The 17,796-nt window shown below is 43.3% G+C and overlaps 1 protein-coding gene across 5 annotated transcripts in view; it reads left to right on the top strand.

Moving 5' to 3' along the window:
- lrrk2 (leucine-rich repeat kinase 2) overlaps window positions 1–17,796 on the top strand; it is a 75,899-nt gene that overhangs the window by 25,775 nt on the left and 32,328 nt on the right. For all 5 annotated transcript variants that reach the window (XM_014125703.3, XM_082957398.1, XM_014125702.3 and 2 more), the window contains exons 29-30: window positions 2,111–2,334; window positions 12,511–12,638. In XM_014125703.3, coding sequence (XP_013981178.3) covers window positions 2,111–2,334; window positions 12,511–12,638 — 352 coding nt within the window. The remainder of the gene's footprint in view (window positions 1–2,110; window positions 2,335–12,510; window positions 12,639–17,796) is intronic.

The raw sequence follows: 17,796 nt of genomic DNA, 5'->3' as shown, positions 1-17,796 counted from the left end.
TTTCTATTATGCATTTTTTGTAGAAGGCAGTTTTTGCTTTGTCATTATACACTGCTCAAAAAAATAAAGGGAACACTTAAACAACACAATGTAACTCCAAGTCAATCACACTTCTGTGAAATCAAAGTGTCCACTTAGGAAGCAACACTGATTGACAATAAATGTCACATGCTGTTGTGCAAATGGAATAGACAACAAGTGGAAATTATAGGTAATTAGCTAGACACCCCCATTAAAGGAGTGGTTCTGCAGGTGGGGACCACAGACAACTTCTCAGTTCCTATGCTTCCTGGCTGATGTTTTGGTCACTTTTGATTGCTGGCGGTGCTTTCACTCTAGTGGTAGCATGAGACGGAGTCTACAACCCACACAAGTGGCTTAGGTAGTGCAGCTCATCCAGGATGGCACATCAATGCGAGCTGTGGCAAGAAGGTTTGCTGTGTCTGTCAGCGTAGTGTCCAGAGCATGGAGGCGCTACCAGGAGACAGGCCAGTACATCAGGAGACGTGGAGGAGGCCGTAGGAGTGCAATAACCCAGCAGCAGGACCGCTACCTCCGCCTTTGTGCAAGGAGGAGCAGGAGAAGCACTGCCAGAGCCCTGCAAAATGACCTCCAGCAGGCCACAAATGTGCATGTGTCTGCTCAAACGGTCAGAAACAGACTCCATGAGGATGGTATGAGGGCCCGACGTCCACAGGTGGGGGTTGTGCTTACAGCCCAACACCGTGCAGGACGTTTGGCATTTACCAGAGAACACCAAGATTGGCAAATTCGCCACTGGTGCCCTGTGCTCTTCACAGATGAAAGCAGGTTCACACTGAGCACATGTGACAGACGTGACAGAGTCTGGAGACGCCGTGGAGAACGTTCTGCTGCATGCAACATCCTCCAGCATGACTAGTTTGGCGGTGGGTCAGTCATGGTGTGGGGTGGCATTTCTTTGGGGGGCCGCACAGCCCTCCATGTGCTCGCCAGAGGTAGCCTGACTGCCATTAGGTACCGAGATGAGATCCTCAGACCCCTTGTGAGACCATATGCTGGTGCGGTTGGCCCTGGGTTCCTCCTAATGCAAGGCAATGCTAGACCTCATGTGGCTGGAGTGTGTCAGCAGTTCCTGCAAGAGGAAGGCATTGATGCTATGGACTGGCCCGCCCGTTCCCCAGACCTGAATCCAATTGAGCACATCTGGGACATCATGTCTCACTCCATCCAGCAACGCCACGTTGCACCACAGACTGTCTAGGAGTTGGCGGATGCTTTAGTCCAGGTCTGGGAGGAGATCCCTCAGGAGACCATCCGCCACCTCATCAGGAGCATGCCCAGGCATTGTAGGGAGGTCATACAGGCACGTGGAGGCCACACACACTACTGAGCCTCATTTTGACTTGTTTTAAGGACATTACATCAAAGTTGGATCAGCCTGTAGTGTGGTTTTCTACTTTAATTTTGAGTGTGACTCCAAATCCAGACCTCCATGGGTTGATAAATTGGATTTCCATTGATTATTTTTGTGTGATTTTGTTGTCAGCACATTCAACTATGTAAAGAAAAAAGTATTTAATAAGATGATTTATTTCATTCAGATCTAGGATGTGTTGTTTAAGTGTTCCCTTTATTTTTTTGAGCAGTATATGGTATTGTATGTAGATTGGTGAGGGAAAAAACAATGTAATCAATTTTAGAATAAGGCTATAATGTAACAAAAAGTCAAGGGGTCTGAATACTTTCTGAATGCACTGCATTCCTCAATGTTGATGTTGAGTCCTGTTTGGATGAATCTTTCAACATATTCCAATCAACATTCTTAAAACAATCCTACAGTATTGGGGGGCGATGGCTTTGCACGCATCACAGATGTTTGTGTATACATGGTCAAGCATGCTGGATCCTCTTTGGGCAGGATACATGTTGGTGATATTAAAAAAAAAAAAACATGTATTGACAATTAACCCAAAAAGCATTGCTATCTGTCAGAGAGAATTCTGAATGAACAGGTGGTGGCTTGTGATAAGTTTGAATTTGCTCCAGGTTTCCCCTTTCTAACAAAAGCCTAATCCCATTCACAAAACTCTCCCAAATAAATCACTCTCTCCTGTATCCTGTAACTCAGGTTCCTCCAGCAGCGTCTGAAGAAAGCCGTTCCGTACTACCGGATGAAGCTGATTGTGGTTGGGAACGCCGACAGTGGTAAGACTGCTCTGATCCGACAGCTGATGAAGCTCAAGCGTTCTCAGTGGCAGATGGAGCGGCCCACCGTTGGGATTGACGTCAGAGATTGGACCATCCGCGACCGGGATAAGAAGAACATGGTGCTAAACGTCTGGGACTTCTCAGGTGGGTCAACCGTCAACTGTCAACTGTGACATCTGGTCTGGATACTTACTAGTGATGTGGGATTTTTTTTTTGAGTTGCATATCACAATATTATTTTGGACGATATTATATTGATACATCAAATCAAATTGTATTTGTCACATGCGCTGAATACAACATTTCACCTTACAGTGAAATGCTTACTTAAAAGCCCTTAACCAACGAAGCAGTTTTAAGAAAATACTGAAAAAATTACAATTAAGTAAGAGATAAGAAAAACTAATAATTAAAGAGCAGCAGTGAATAACAATAGCGGGGCGATATACAGGGGGTACCGGTACTGTGTCAATGTACGGGGGCACCGGTGTCGAGGTACTTGAGATAATTATGCACATGCAGGTAGGGTTGTTTAAAGTGGCAGAGAGAACAGTCTATAACTAGGGTGGCTGGGCTGGAGTCTTTGACGATTTTTAGGGCCTTCCTCTGACACTGCCTGGTATAGAGGTCCTGGATGGCAGGGAGCTTGGCCCTGGTGATGTACTGGGCCGTACGCACTACCCTCTGTAGTGCCTTGCGGTCGGAGGCCGAGCAGTTGCCGTACCAGGCAGTGATGCAACCCATCAGGATGCTCTCGATGGTGCAGCTGTAAAATATTTTGAGGATCTGAGGACCCATGCCAAATCTTTTCAGTCTCCTGAGGGGAATAGGTTTTGTCGTGCCCTGTTCACGACTGTCTTGGTGTGCTTGGACCATGTTAGTTTGTTGTTGATGTGGATGCCAAGGAACATGAAGCTCTCAACCTGCTCCACTACAGCTCCGTCGATGACAATGGAGGCGTGCTCGGTCCTCTTTTTCCTGTAGTCCACAATCATCTCCTTTGTCTTGATCACGTTGAGGGAGATGTTGTTGTCCTTGCACCACATGGTCAGGTCTCTGACCTCCCTATAGGCTGTCTCATCGTTGTCATCAGCAAACTTAATGATGGTGTTGGAGTTGTGCCTGGCCATGCAGTCATGAGTGAACAGGGAGTACAGGAGGGGACTGAGCACGCACCCCTGAGGGGCCCCCATGTTGAGGATCAGTGTGGCGGATGTGTTGTTGCCTACCCTTACCACCTGGGGGCGGCCCATCAGGAAGTCCAGGATCCAGTTGCAGAGGGAGGTGTTTAGTCCCAGGGTCCTTAGCTTAGTGATGAGCTTTGAGGGTACTATGGTGTTGAACGCTGAGCTGTAGTCAATTAATAGCATTCTCACATAGGTGTTCCTTTTGTCCAGGTGGGAAAGGGCAGTGAGGAGTGCGATAGAGATTGCATCATCTGTGAATCTGTTGGTGCGATATGCAAATTGGAGTGGGTCTAGGGTTTCTGGGATAATGCTGTTGATGGGAGCTATGACCAGCCTTTCAAAGCATTTCATGGCTACAGACGTGAAACTTGACTCTAAGTATCGCTTTTGTCTGGTAGCATTAGCTAGCCCTAGTCGACTAAAACGGCGCAATCTCTGGTATTTTTCATCCTATATCTTGTTTTCCGTCTTCTTTTTAAATAGTGAGCCATGTTTTCAGCACTTTTATTTACATTTACATACATTACATTTACATAATTTAGCAGACGCTCTTATCCAGAGCGACTTACAAATTGGTGCATTCACCTTATGATATCCAGTGGAGCAACCACTTTACAATAGTGCATCTAAATCTTTTAAGGGGGGGGGGGGGGGGGGGGTTAGAAGGATTACTTTATCCTATCCCAGGTATTCCTTAAAGAGGTGGGGTTTCAGGTGTCTCCGGAAGGTGGTGATTGACTCCGCTGTACTGGCGTCGTGAGGGAGCTTGTTCCACCATTGGGGTGCCAGAGCAGCGAACAGTTTTGACTGGGCTGAGCGGGAACTGTGCTTCCGCAGAGGTAGGGAGGCGAGCAGGCCAGAGGTGGATGAATGCAGTGCCCTTCTTTGGGTGTAAGGACTGATCAAAGCCTGAAGGTACAGAGGTGCCGTTCCCCTCACAGCTCCGTAGGCAAGCACCATGGTCTTGTAGCGGATGCGAGCTTCAACTGGAAGCCAGTGGAGAGAGCAGAGGAGCGGGGTGACGTGAGAGAACTTGGGAAGGTTGAACACCAGACGGGCTGCGGCGTTCTGGATGAGTTGTAGGGGTTTAATGGCACAGGCAGGGAGCCCAGCCAACAGCGAGTTGCAGTAATCCAGACGGGAGATGACAAGTGCCTGGATTAGGACCTGCGCCGCTTCCTGTGTGAGGCAGGGTCATACTCTGCGAATGTTGTAGAGCATGAACCTACAGGATCGGGTCACCACCTTGATGTTAGTGGAGAACGACAGGCTGTTGTCCAGGGTCACGCCAAGGTTCTTAGCACTCTGGGAGGAGGACACAATGGAGTTGTCAACCGTGATGGCGAGATCATGGAACGGGCAGTCCTTCCCCGGGAGGAAGAGCAGCTCCGTCTTGCCGAGGTTCAGCTTGAGGTGGTGATCCGTCATCCACACTGATATGTCTGCCAGACATGCAGAGATGCGATTCGCCACCTGGTTATCAGAAGGGGGAAAGGAGAAGATTAATTGTGTGTCGTCTGCATAGCAATGATAGGAGAGACCATGTGAGGATATGACAGAGCCAAGTGACTTGGTGTATAGCGAGAATAGGAGAGGGCCTAGAACAGAGCCCTGGGGGACACCAGGGGTGAGAGCACGTGGTGCGGAGACAGATTCTCGCCACGCCACCTGGTAGGAGCGACCTGTCAGGTAGGACGCAATCCAAGCGTGGGCCGCACCGGAGATGCCCAACTCGGAGAGGGTGGAGAGGAGGATCTGATGGTTCACAATATCAAAGGCAGCCGATAGGTCTAGAAGGATGAGAGCAGATGAGAGAGAGTTAGCTTTAGCAGTGCGGAGCGCCTCCGTGAATTTTACATGACTGAAACTCATTTTCTCATACTCTCTGGTCTCTCTGCAGCAGACATACTGTTTGGAACATTAAATCGCAATAACGAATCACAATACAATGCCTTCAAAGTATTCATACCCCTTGACTTATGCCAAATTTTGTTGTTACAACCTAAAATCAAAATAGATTAAATCAATTATTTCTCACCTATCTACACACAATACACCATAATGACAGTGAAAAGTTTTTTTTACTTTTTTGCACATTTTATTGAAAATTAAATACAGAAATATCTCATTTACTTAAGTATTCACACCCCTGAGCCAATACATGTTAGAATCACCTTTGTCAGGAGTTACAGCTGTGAGTCTTTCTGGGTAAGTCTCTAAGAGCTGTGAACAACTGGATTGTATAATATTTACACATTATTATTTTTTAAATTCTTCAAGCTCTGTCAAGTTGGTTGTTGATCATTGCTAGACAACCATTTAAGTCTTGCCATAGATTCACAAGCAGATTTAAGTCAAAACTGTAACTTGGCCACTCAGGAACATTCAATGTCGTCTTGTTAAGCAACTCCAGTGTATATTTGGCCTTGTGTTTTAGGTTATTGTCCTGCTGAAAGGTGAATTTTTCTCCCAGTGTCTTTTGGAAAGCAGACTGAACAAGGTTTTCCTCTAGGATTTTGCCTGTGCTTAGCTGTATTACATTTCTTTGCATCCTAAAAATGACAAGCATACCCATAACATGATGCAGCCTCCACCATGCTTCAAAATATGAAGAGTTGTAGTCAGTGATGTTTTGGATTTGCCCCAAATATAATGCTCTGACTTCAGGACATAAAGTACATTTCTTTGCCACATTTCTTGCAGTATTACTTTATACTTTATACTTGTTTGCAACAATACACTGTTTTGGAATATTTTTTATTCTGTCCTTTTCACTTGACATTTAGGTTAGTATTGTGGAGTAACTACAATGTTGTTGATCTATACTCAGATCCATACTCAGTTCTATCACAACGATTAAACTCTAACTGTTCTAACGTCACCATTGGCCTCATACAATCCCTGAGCGCTTTTCCTTCCTCTTCAGCAACTGAGTTAGGAAGGGCACCTGCATCTTTGTAGTGACTGGGTGTATTGATATATCATCCAAAGTGTAATTAATAACTTCACAATGCTCAAAGGGATATTCAATGTTTGCTTTTTCACCCATCTACCAATAGGTGTCGTCTTTGGTTGAATCTGTGTTTGAAAATTACTTATCAACTGAGGGTCCTTACAGATAATTGTATGTGTGGGGTACAGAGATGAGGTAGTCATTCAAAAACCATGTTAAACACTATTATTGAACACAGTGTGTGTTCATGCAACATCTTATGTGTTAAGCACATTTTTACTACTGAACTTATTTAGGCTTGCCATAAAAGGGGTTGAATACTTGACTCAAGATATTTTAGCTTTTCATTTTTAATTAATTTGTAAAAAATTCAAAAAATGTTATTCCACTTTGGGGTATTGGGGGTGTAGGCCAGTGACACAATCTCAATTTAATATTTTTTAAATTCAGGCTGTAACACAATAAAATGTGGAAAAAATGTGAAATGGTATGAATACTTTATGAAGGCAGTGCCTTCGTAAAGTATTCAGATTACTTTACTTTTTCCAAATTTTGTTGGGTTACAGCCTTATTCTGAAATGGATTAAATGTTTTTTATTTCCTTCTCATCAATAAACACAATACCCATAAAGACAAAGCAAAAACAGGTTTTTAGAAATGTTTGCTAATTTATTACAAATGAAATACTGAAATATCACATTTACATAAGTATTCAGACCCTTTACTCAGTACTTTGAAGCACCTTTAGCAGCGATTACAGCCTCAAGTCGTCTTGGGTATGATGCTACAAGCTTGTATTTGGGAAGTTTCTCCCATTCTTTTCTGCAGATCCTCTCAAGCTCTGTCAGGTTGGATGGGCAGCGTCGATGCACAGCTATTTTTAGGTCTCTCTAGAGATGTTCGATCGGGTTCAAGTCAGGGCTCTGGCTGAGCCACTTAAGGACATTCAGAGACTTATCGCGAAGCCACTCCTGTGTTATCTTGACTGTGTGCTTAGGGTCATTGTCCTGTTGGAAGGTGAACCTTCGCCCCAGTCTGAGGTCCTGAGCGCTCTGGAGCAGGTTTTCATCAAGGATCTCTCTGTACTTTGCTCTGTTCGTCTTTGCCTCGATCCGGACTAGTCTCCCACAATCCTGTCTCGGAGCTCTACGGACAATTCTTTCAACCTCATGGCTTGGTTTTTGCTCTGACATGCACTGTCAACTGTGGGACCTTATATAGACAGGTGTGTGCCTTTCCAAATCATGTCCAATCAATTGAATTTACCAAGCCGTGAGGTCGAAGGAATTGTCCATAGAGCTCTGAGACAGGATTGTGTCAAGGCACAGATCTGGGGAAGGGTACCAAAAAATGTCTGCAGCATGAAGTTCCCCAAGAACACAGTGGCCTCCATTATTGTTAAATGGAAGATGTTTGGAACCACCGAGACTCTTCCTAGAGCTGGCTGCCCTGCCAAACTGTGCATTTGAGGGATAATGGCCTTAGGTATGTGACCAAGAACCCGATGATCACTATCAGAGCTCCGGAGTTCCTCTGTGGAGATGGGAGAGCCTTCCAGAAGAACAACCATCTCTGCACTACTCCACCAATCAGGCCTTTATGGTAGAGTTGCCAGACAAAAGAAACTCTTCAGTTAAAGGCACATGACATCCAGCTTAGAGTTTGCCAAAAGACACTTAAAGGACTCTCAGACCATGAGAAACAAGATTATCTGGTCTGATGAAACCAAGATTGAACACTTTGGCCTGAATGCCAAGCGTCACATCTGGAGGAAACCTGGCACCATCCCTATGGTGAATCATTGTGGTGGCAGCATCACGATGTGGGGATGATTTTCAGCGGCAGGGACTAGGAGACTAGTCAGGATTGAGGGAAAAAAATGAACGGAACAAAGTACAGAGAGATCCTTGATGAAAACCTGCTCCAGAGCGCTCAGGGCCTCGGACTGGTGCAAAGGTTCACCTTCCAACAGGACAATGACCCTAAGCACACAGCCAGGACAACGCAGGAGTAGCTTCATTACAAGTCTTTGAATGTCCTTGAGTGGGCCAGCCAGAGCCCGGACTTGAACCTGATCGAACATCTCTGGAGAGACCTGAAAATAGCTGTGCAGCGACGCGCCCAATCCAACCTGACAGAGCTTGCGAGGATCTGCAGAGAAGAATGAGTTAAAATCCCAAAATACAGGTGTGCCAAGCTTGTACCCAGTCTTCCCTGTGGCTCAGTTGGTAGAGCATGGTGTGTGCAACGCCAGGGCTGTGGGTTCGATTCCTACGGGGGGCCAGTACAAAAACAAAATGTATGAAATGTATGTGTTCACTACTGTAAGTCGCTCTGGATAAGAGCGTCTGCTAAAAATGACTAAAATGTCAAATGTAAAACAAAAAGACTCAAAGGCTGTAATCGCTGCCTAAGGTGCTTCAACAAAGTACTGAGTAATGGATCTGAATACTTACAGTGAGGGAAAAAAGTATTTGATCCCCTGCTGATTTTGTACGTTTGCCCACTGACAAAGAAATGATCAGTCTATAATTTGAATGGTAGGTTTATTTGAACAGTGAGAGACAGAATAACAACAAAATAATCCTGAAAAACACATGTCAAAAATGTTATAAATTGATTTGCATTTTAATGAGGGAAATAAGTATTTGACCCCCTCTCAATCAGAAAGATTCCTGGCTCCCAGGTGTCTTTTATACATGTAACGAGCTGAGATTAGGAGCACACTCTTAACTTCTCTAGGGCCGGCGGGACGAAATCGTCCCACCTACGTAACAGCCAGTGGAATCCTGTGGCGCGTTATTCAAATACCTTAGAAATGCTATTACTTCAATTTCTCAAACATATGACTATTTTACACCATTTTAAAGACAAGACTCTTGTTAATCTAACCACACTGTCCGATTTCAGGAAGGCTTTACAACGAAAGCAAAACATTAGATTATGTCAGCAGAGTACCCAGCCAGAAATAATCAGACACCCATTTTTCAAGCTAGCATATAATGTCACAAAAACCCAGAAGACAGCTAAATGCAGCACTAACCTTTGATGATCTTCATCAGATGACACACCTAGGACATTATGTTATACAATACATGCATGTTTTGTTCAATCAAGTTCATATTTATATCAAAAACCAGCATTTTACATTAGCATGTGACGTTCAGAACTAGCATACCCCCCGCAAACATCCGGTGAATTTACAAAAAATTTACAAAAATTACTCACGATAAACGTTCACAAAAAGCATAACAATTATTAAAAAAATTATAGATACAGAACTCCTCTATGCACTCGATATGTCCGATTTTAAAATAGCTTTTCGGTGAAAGCACATTTTGCAATATTCTCAGTAGATAGCCCGGCATCACAGGGCTAGCTATTTAGACACCCAGCAAGTTTAGCACTCACCAAAGTCAGATTTACTATAAGAAAAATGTTATTACCTTTGGTGTTCTTCATCAGAATGCACTCCCAGGACTTCTACTTCAATAACAAATGTTGGTTTGGTCCCAAATAATCCATAGTTATATCCAAACAGTGGCGTTTTGTTTGTGCGTTCAAGACACTATCCGAAAGGGTAAAGAAGGGTGACGAGCATGGCGCATTTCGTGACAAAAAAATGCTAAATATTCCATTACCGTACTTCGAAGCATGTCAACCGCTGTTTAAAATCAATTTTTATGCCATTTTTCTCGTAAAAAAGCGATAATATTCCGACCGGGAATCTGCATTTAGGTAAACAGACGAAAGAAAATAAAGCACGGGGTCGACTCGAGCACGCGCCTAAGCCCATTGTCCTCTGATCGGCCACTTGCCAAAAGCGTAAATGTGTTTCAGCCTGGGGCTGCCTCGATATCATTCAGCTTTTTCCCGGGCTCTGAGAGCCATAGGAAGTGTCACGTTACAGCAAAGATCCTCAGTCTTCAATAAAAAGAGCCAAGATGAACAACAACTTGTCAGACAGGCCACTTCCTGTACAGAATCTTCTCAGGTTTTTGCCTGCCATATGAGTTCTGTTATACTCACAGACACCATTCAAACAGTTTTAGAAACTTTAGGGTGTTTTCTATCCAAAGCCAATAATTATATGCATATTCTAGTTACTGGGCAGGAGTAGTAACCAGATTAAATCGGGTACGTTTTTTATCCGGCCGTGTCAATACTGCCCCCTACCCCCAACAGGTTAAAGGGAGTGCTCCTAATCTCAGTTTGTTACCTGTATAAAAGACACCTGTCCACAGAAGCAATCAATCAATCAGATTCCAAACTCTCCACCATGGCCGAGACCAAAGAGCTCTCCAAGGATGTCAGGGACAAGATTGTAGACCTACACAAGGCTGGAATGGGCTACAAGACCATCGCCAAGCAGCTTGGTGAGAAGGTGACAACAGTTGGTGCGATTATTCGCAAATGGAAGAAACACAAAAGAACTGTCAATCTCCCTCGGCCTGGGGCTCCATGCAAGATCTCACCTCGTGGAGTTGCAATGATCATGAGAACGGTGAGGAATCAGCCCAGAACTACACGGGAGGATCTTGTCAATGATCTCAAGGCAGCTGGGACCATAGTCACCAAGAAAACAATTGGTAACACACTACGCCGTGAAGGACTGAAATCCTGCAGCGCCCGCAAGTGCCCCCTGCTCAAGAAAGCACATATACATGCCCGTCTGAAGTTTGCCAATGAACATCTGAATGATTCAGAGGACAACTGGGTGAAAGTGTTGTGGTCAGATGAGACCAAAATGGAGCTCTTTGGCATCAACTCAACTCGCCGTGTTTGGAGGAGGAGGAATGCTGCCTATGACCCCAAGAACACCATCCCCACCGTCAAACATGGAGGTGGAAGCATTATGCTTTGGCGGTGTTTTTCTGCTAAGGGGACAGGACATCTTCACCGCATCAAAGGGACAATGGACGGGCCACGTACCGTCAAATCTTGGGTGAGAACCTCCTTCCCTCAGCCAGGGCATTGAAAATGGGTCGTGGATGGGTATTCCAGCATGACAATGACCCAAAACACACGGCCAAGGCAACAAAGGAGTGGCTAAAGAAGAAGCACATTAAGGTCTTGGAGTGGCCTAGCCAGTCTCCAGACCTTAAACCCATAGAAAATCTGTGGAGGGAGCTGAAGGTTCGAGTTGCCAAACGTCAGCCTCGAAACCTTAATGACTTGGAGAAGATCTGCAAAGAGGAGTGGGACAAAATCCCTCCTGAGATGTGTGCAAACCTGGTGGCCAACTACAAGAAACGTCTGACCTCTGTGATTGCCAACAAGGGTTTTGCCACCAAGTACTAAGTCATGTTTTGCAGAGGGGTCAAATACTTATTTCCCTCATTAAAATGCAAATCAATTGATAACATTTTTGACATGCGTTTTTCAGGATTTTGTTGTTGTTATTCTGCCTCTCTGTCATCGTCGTTCGTGTGTGTAGGTGGCAGGGAAGTCAGGCGCAGGAGAAACCAACTTGGTATTACTGGAGTTGTTTTAATAAAATAATAAACAAACAACAAACTCCAAAACCAAAATGTACATAAAATAAATAGCATGGGCAACAATACCCGTAGCTCCCTACTACAAAATACACGACACAATATAACATACAAACAATCTCGGACAAGGACATGAGGGGAAACAGAGGGTTAAATACATAACAGGTAATTCATGGAACCAGGTGTGTGTGAAAACAAGACAAAACCAATGGATAATGAAAAATGGATCACTGATGGCTAGAAGACCGGTGACGTCGACCGCTGAGCACCACTCGAACAAGGAGGGGCATCGACTTCGACAGAAGTCATGACACTCTCACTGTTCAAATAAACCTACCATTAAAATTATAGACTGATCATTTCTTTGTCAGTGGGCAAACGTACAAAATCAGCAGTGGATCAAATACTTTTTTCCCTCACTGTAAGTTAATGTTGATTTCAGTTTTTTTATTTAGTTCAACAATTCTAAAAACCTATTTTTGCTTTGTCATTATTGGGTATTGTGTGTAGATTTTTATTTTAGAATAAGGTTGTAACGTAGCAATGTGTAAAAAGTCAAGGGGTCTGAATACTTTCTGAATGCACTGTAAGTTTGGGTTTAAAGGTCTGGATCTTGGACTTCAAGTCATTGAGTCTTGAAGGTTTTGTTCTGGTGGTCTTGACCCTCTCTCTGCTCTTTGTTCAGGTGGGGAGGAGTTCAGTGGTTCTCATCCCCACTTCCTTACCCCCCGGGCCCTCTACCTGGTGGTGTACGACCTCAGTAAGGGGGCTGCCCAGGTGGACGCGCTCAAACCCTGGCTCTTCAACATCAAGGTGAGTCACACCCATACCTTTGTAAATATTTTGTTGGTTTTTGTCACTGTTGCGAGTGCATACATTTTCATACACACAACTGGAAGTCTTTTTTTTTTACCTTGCAAATACTGTGTTCTCGATTGAACTTGCCTGTAGCAATCAAACCAGTGGAATAAACCCTAAAGTGCAAAGCAAACCCACCCATCTGTCACTCCAGATAGGCTCAATCAAATGTTCACTGTATTTTAAAGAATACAATTTCATAATGAATGTCTCATGTCATCACTTCCTGTTGAACGAGTGATAGCTGGGTTTGTTGTTTTGGAAAGTTTGTTGTTTTTGAAAGTTTTGAAAGTCTATTTTAAAAGTTTGGTGACTAGCTAGCTACCTTTTACGTTTGGATCCTGCAACGTGGTTGGCATCAGTTTCTGGGACCGCTACTATCTGTCCAGTGATCCTGCTGACCGCGTCTGAGGAGCTGTTTTGGCCTATCATGCTAGCAGGGTTTTCTTGAGGGCTTGAACGCAGCCCACGACGCGGTTAGCAATTGTGGCTGGGACTGCGGATTGTCCCGGGCTTGTGGCTGTCTAGACCCCTGCTGCTTGTTGTTGATGTTGTTGTTTTCAATCTTCTCTGTGACCTGCCCTGTCTGGAACTAGGAGTAACAGCGTGACCTAGACCAAAGCCGGTAGGAGTACTGTTGAGGACTGTGGTGTCTCTATCACAGATGAAGGCTCTTTTAAATGAACAAAAAATGTTCTACAAGCAGTTGTTACAACAACAACAAAATAGCTTGAAGTGTTTTGTGCAAATACAAAATCAAACCAAATTGTCAGATGTGCTGAATACAACAGGTGTAGACCAACAGTGAAATGCTGGTCTGTTGGGGGGATGCAATGCAAATAGTCTGGGTAGCCATTTGATTAGATGTTCAGGAGTCTTATGTCTTGGGGGTATAAGCAGTTTAGAAGCCTCTTGGACCTAGACTTGGCGCTCTGGTACCGCTGTGGACTAATAAACTAATGAAAGAATTGACAAGAGGTCCAGGACCTAAAGAACAGTTTGCATTTCTCCCACGGTCAGCTCGATGAGTTTAGACAGGAGAACGGCAAGATGACAGCAATCTGTAAGTCATTGAGAGAGGACATCAGTTCTGTATGTGAATGCATAATAATAATGAAAAAAAGCTGACTATATAGAGGGACAGTCAAGGCGGAACTACATGGTTGTGGACGGAATTGCAGAATCTCCACGAGACCTGGACAGAGTCTGAGGACAAAGTGAGGGAAATGATCTCAGAGAAACTGAAGATGGACCATTGGAAGAATGAGGTGGAGTGCGCCAACAGGACTAGAACACCCACCACCATCCCAGGTGACAGGTCCAGACCGATAGTGGTCAAGTTCCTGAGGTTCAAGGACCTGATAGCTGTTCTGCAAAGAGCCAACAACTTGAGAGGAATGTATATCTTCCTCAACGAGGACTATCCTGAAGCTGTGTGCCAGAAGAGGAAATTAATTATCCCAGCCATGAAAGCTGTAAGAGCACATGGGGACACTGCTTACATCCGCTATGACAGGCTCATTGTCCACCCTCCCTCCCTCACAAAAGCCTGGAAGGGATGAGAGAGCCAAGCCTTTGGGTTCATAGCTTCAACCCTGCGGCACACACAAACACACCAATTGATTAATGGACTGTTGAATGTATATTTTTAAAATCTTTTGCGTTGTTTGCTCTTTTTCATATTATGTCTATCTCAGATAAGCTACCCAGGAAAGGGCTGAAAATAGCCCATATTAATATATGTAGCCTTAGAAATAAGGTTGAAATCAGTAACTTGCTATCAGATCGTATTCATATATTAGCGTTTTCTGAGATACAGTACAAGGATGTAACATCTATAGAAGAGACAGGAATGCTTATGGTGGAGGGGTTGCTGTATATATTCAGAGCCATATCGCTGTAATGCTTAGAGAAGATCTTAAGTCAAGTGTTATTGAAGTGTTGTGGTTGCAGGTTCACCTGGCACATCTAAAGCCTTTTCTTGCTATAGGCAACCAAGTGCTAACTGTCAGTATCTAAATAATGTGTGAAATGCTTGATAGTGTATGTGATGTAAACAGAGAGGTCTACTTTTTGGGGGACCTAAATATTGAATGGTTTTCATCAAGCTGTCTGCTCAAGAGGAAGCTTCTCACTGTAACCAGTGCCTGTAATCTGGTTCAGGTTATTAATCAACCTACCAGGGTGTTTACAAACACCACTGGAACAAGATCATCCACATGTATTGATCACATTTTTACTAGTACTGTAGAACTGTGTTCTAAAGCTGTATCCGTACCCATGCAGTGATCACAGTATAGTGGCTATATCCAGGAAGCCAACGTTCCAAAAGCTGGTCCTAAAATAGTGTATAAGAGATCATTTAAAATATTTTTCTGCGACTCTCTTATGTGGATGATGTTAAAAAATATTTGTTGGTCTGATGTGATTAATAAGGAGCATGCTGACGCTGCACATTTATTAATTTATGAATTTGCTTCTTCCAATTATTGATAAACATGCACCTGTTAAAACCTCTCTGGAACATGTGGGATGCAAATTTCTCAAACATACAAGTATTATACACCATTTTAAAGATAAGATTCTCCTTAATCCAACCACAGTGTCCAATTTCAAAAAGGCTTTACGGCGAAAGCATAACATTAGATTATGTTAGGACAGCGCCCAAACAAGAGAAACCACACAGCCATTTTCCAAGCAAGGAGAGGCGTCACAAAAACCAGAAATACAGCTAAAATTAATCACTAACCTTTGATGATCTTCATCAGATGACACTCCCAGGACTCAATGTTACAAAATACATGTATGTTTTGTTCCATAAAGTTCATATTTATATCCATAAACCCCATTTTACATTGGCGCGTGATGTTCAGAAAATGTATTCCCTCCAAAACCTCCGGTGAATGAGCACATCAATTTACGAAAATACTCATCATAAACGTTGATAAAATTTACAACAGTTATTGAAAGAATTATAGATACACTTCTCCTTAACTTCTTGGTGGCAGGGGGCAGAATTCAGAAATTCAGATGAATAACGTGCCCAAATTAAACTGCCTGCTACTCGGGCCCAGAAGGTAGGATATGCATATTATTAGTAGATTTGGACAGAAAACACTCTGAAGTTTCTACAACTGTTTGAATGATGTCTGTGAGTATAACAGAACTCATATGGCAGGCAAAAACCTGAGAAAAAATCCAACCAGGATGTGACTTGTAGTTTTTCTATCTAATCCCTATTCAAACTACAGTGTCTGTGGGGTCATTTTGCACTTCCTAAGGCTTCCACTAGATGTCAACAGTCTTTAGAACCTTGTTTTATGCTTCTACTGTTACTGGGCAGAGAATAGGAGCTGACTCAAGCCTGGGACCAACGAGTTGTTTACTGCGCACTCATGCAGGCGCGCCGCTCCTTCTTTTTCCTCTGTAATGAATACGCTATTGTCCGGTTGGAATATTATCGAAGATGTATGTTAAAAAGACCCTAAGGGTTGATTGTAAACATCGTTTGACATGTTTCTACGAACGGTAATGGAACTATTTGACTTTTCGTCTCTGGTTTTGCGCTCGCGCGTTATGCCTTTGGATTAGTGATCTGAACGAGCGAACAAAACGGAGGTATTTGGACATAAATATGGAGTTTTTCGAACAAAAAGAACATTTCTTGTGGAAGTGGGAGTCCTGGGAGTGCATTCCGACGAAGATCAGCAAAGGTAAGTGAAGATTTATAATACTAATTTTGAGTTTAGTTGACTCCAGAACTTGGCGGGTAACTGTATAGCTTGCTTTGATGGCTGAGCTCTGTACTCAGAATATTGAAAAATGTGCTTTCGCCGTAAAGCTATTTTAAAATCTGACACAGCGGTTGCATTAACTTCTATGGGCTAGGTGGGAATGCCAGCGTCCCACCTGCGGGACACAGCCAGTGAAATATCAGGGCGGAAAATTCTAAAACAACAAAATGTCATAATTCAACTTTCTCAAACATACGACTATTTTACACCATTTTAAAGATACACTTCTCGTTAACCTCTTACATCTAGACGTTCCGCTAGCGGAACACCTGCTCCAATATCCAATGATAGGCGTGGCGCGAATTACAAATTCCTCAAAAATACAAAAACTTCAATTTTTCAAACATCTGACTATTTTACAGCATTTTAAAGACAAGACTCTCCTTTATCTAACCACACAGTCCGATTTCAAAAAGGCTTTACAGCGAAAGCAAAACATTAGATTATGTCAGCAGAGTACCCAGCCAGAAATAATCAGACACCCATTATTCAAGCTAGCATATAATGTCACAAAAAACAAAACCACAGCTAAATGCAGCACTAACCTTTGATGATCTTCATCAGATGACACACCTAGGACATTATGACACACCTAGGACATTATGTTATACAATACATGCATGTTTTGTTCAATTAAGTTCATATTTATATCAAAAACCAGCTTTTTACATTAGCATGTGACGTTCAGAACTAGCATACCCCCCGCAAACCTCCGGTGAATTTACTAAATTACTCACGATAAACGTTCACAAAAAACATAACAATTATTTTAAGAATTATAGATACAGAACTCCTTTGTGCAATCGAGGTGTCCAATTTTAAAATAGCTTTTCGGTGAAAGCACATTTTGCAATATTCTGAGTAGATAGCCCAGCCATCATGGCTAGCTATTTAGACACCCACCAAGTTTAGCCCTGACCAAACTCCGATTTACTATTAGAAAAGTTTGATTACCTTTTGGTGTTCTTCGTCAGAATGCACTCCCAGGACTGCTACTTCAATAACAAATGTTGGTTTGGTTCAAAATAATCCATAGTTATATCCAAATAGCGGCGTTTTGTTCGTGCGTTCAAGACACTATCCGAAGTGTAAATAAGGGTCACGCGCACGACGCATTTCGTGACCAAAAAATTCTAAATATTCCATTACCGTACTTCGAAGCATGTCAACCGCTGTTTAAAATCAATTTTTATGCCATTTTTCTCGTAAAAAAGCGATAATATTCCGACCGGGAAAGCGTGTTTACGTACAAAAGAGAGAGAAAATAAAAGCATGGGATCCCCTCGTGCACGAGCCTGAGTCTCATAGTACTGTGACTG

Source organism: Salmo salar, chromosome 10 (genome assembly GCF_965601325.2).
Source record: "Salmo salar chromosome 10, fSalSal1, whole genome shotgun sequence".
In the NCBI taxonomy this organism is placed as follows: domain Eukaryota; kingdom Metazoa; phylum Chordata; class Actinopteri; order Salmoniformes; family Salmonidae; genus Salmo; species Salmo salar.
The sequence above is the reverse complement of the archived record's forward strand: the minus strand, read 5'-3'. Positions and strand labels throughout refer to the sequence as shown.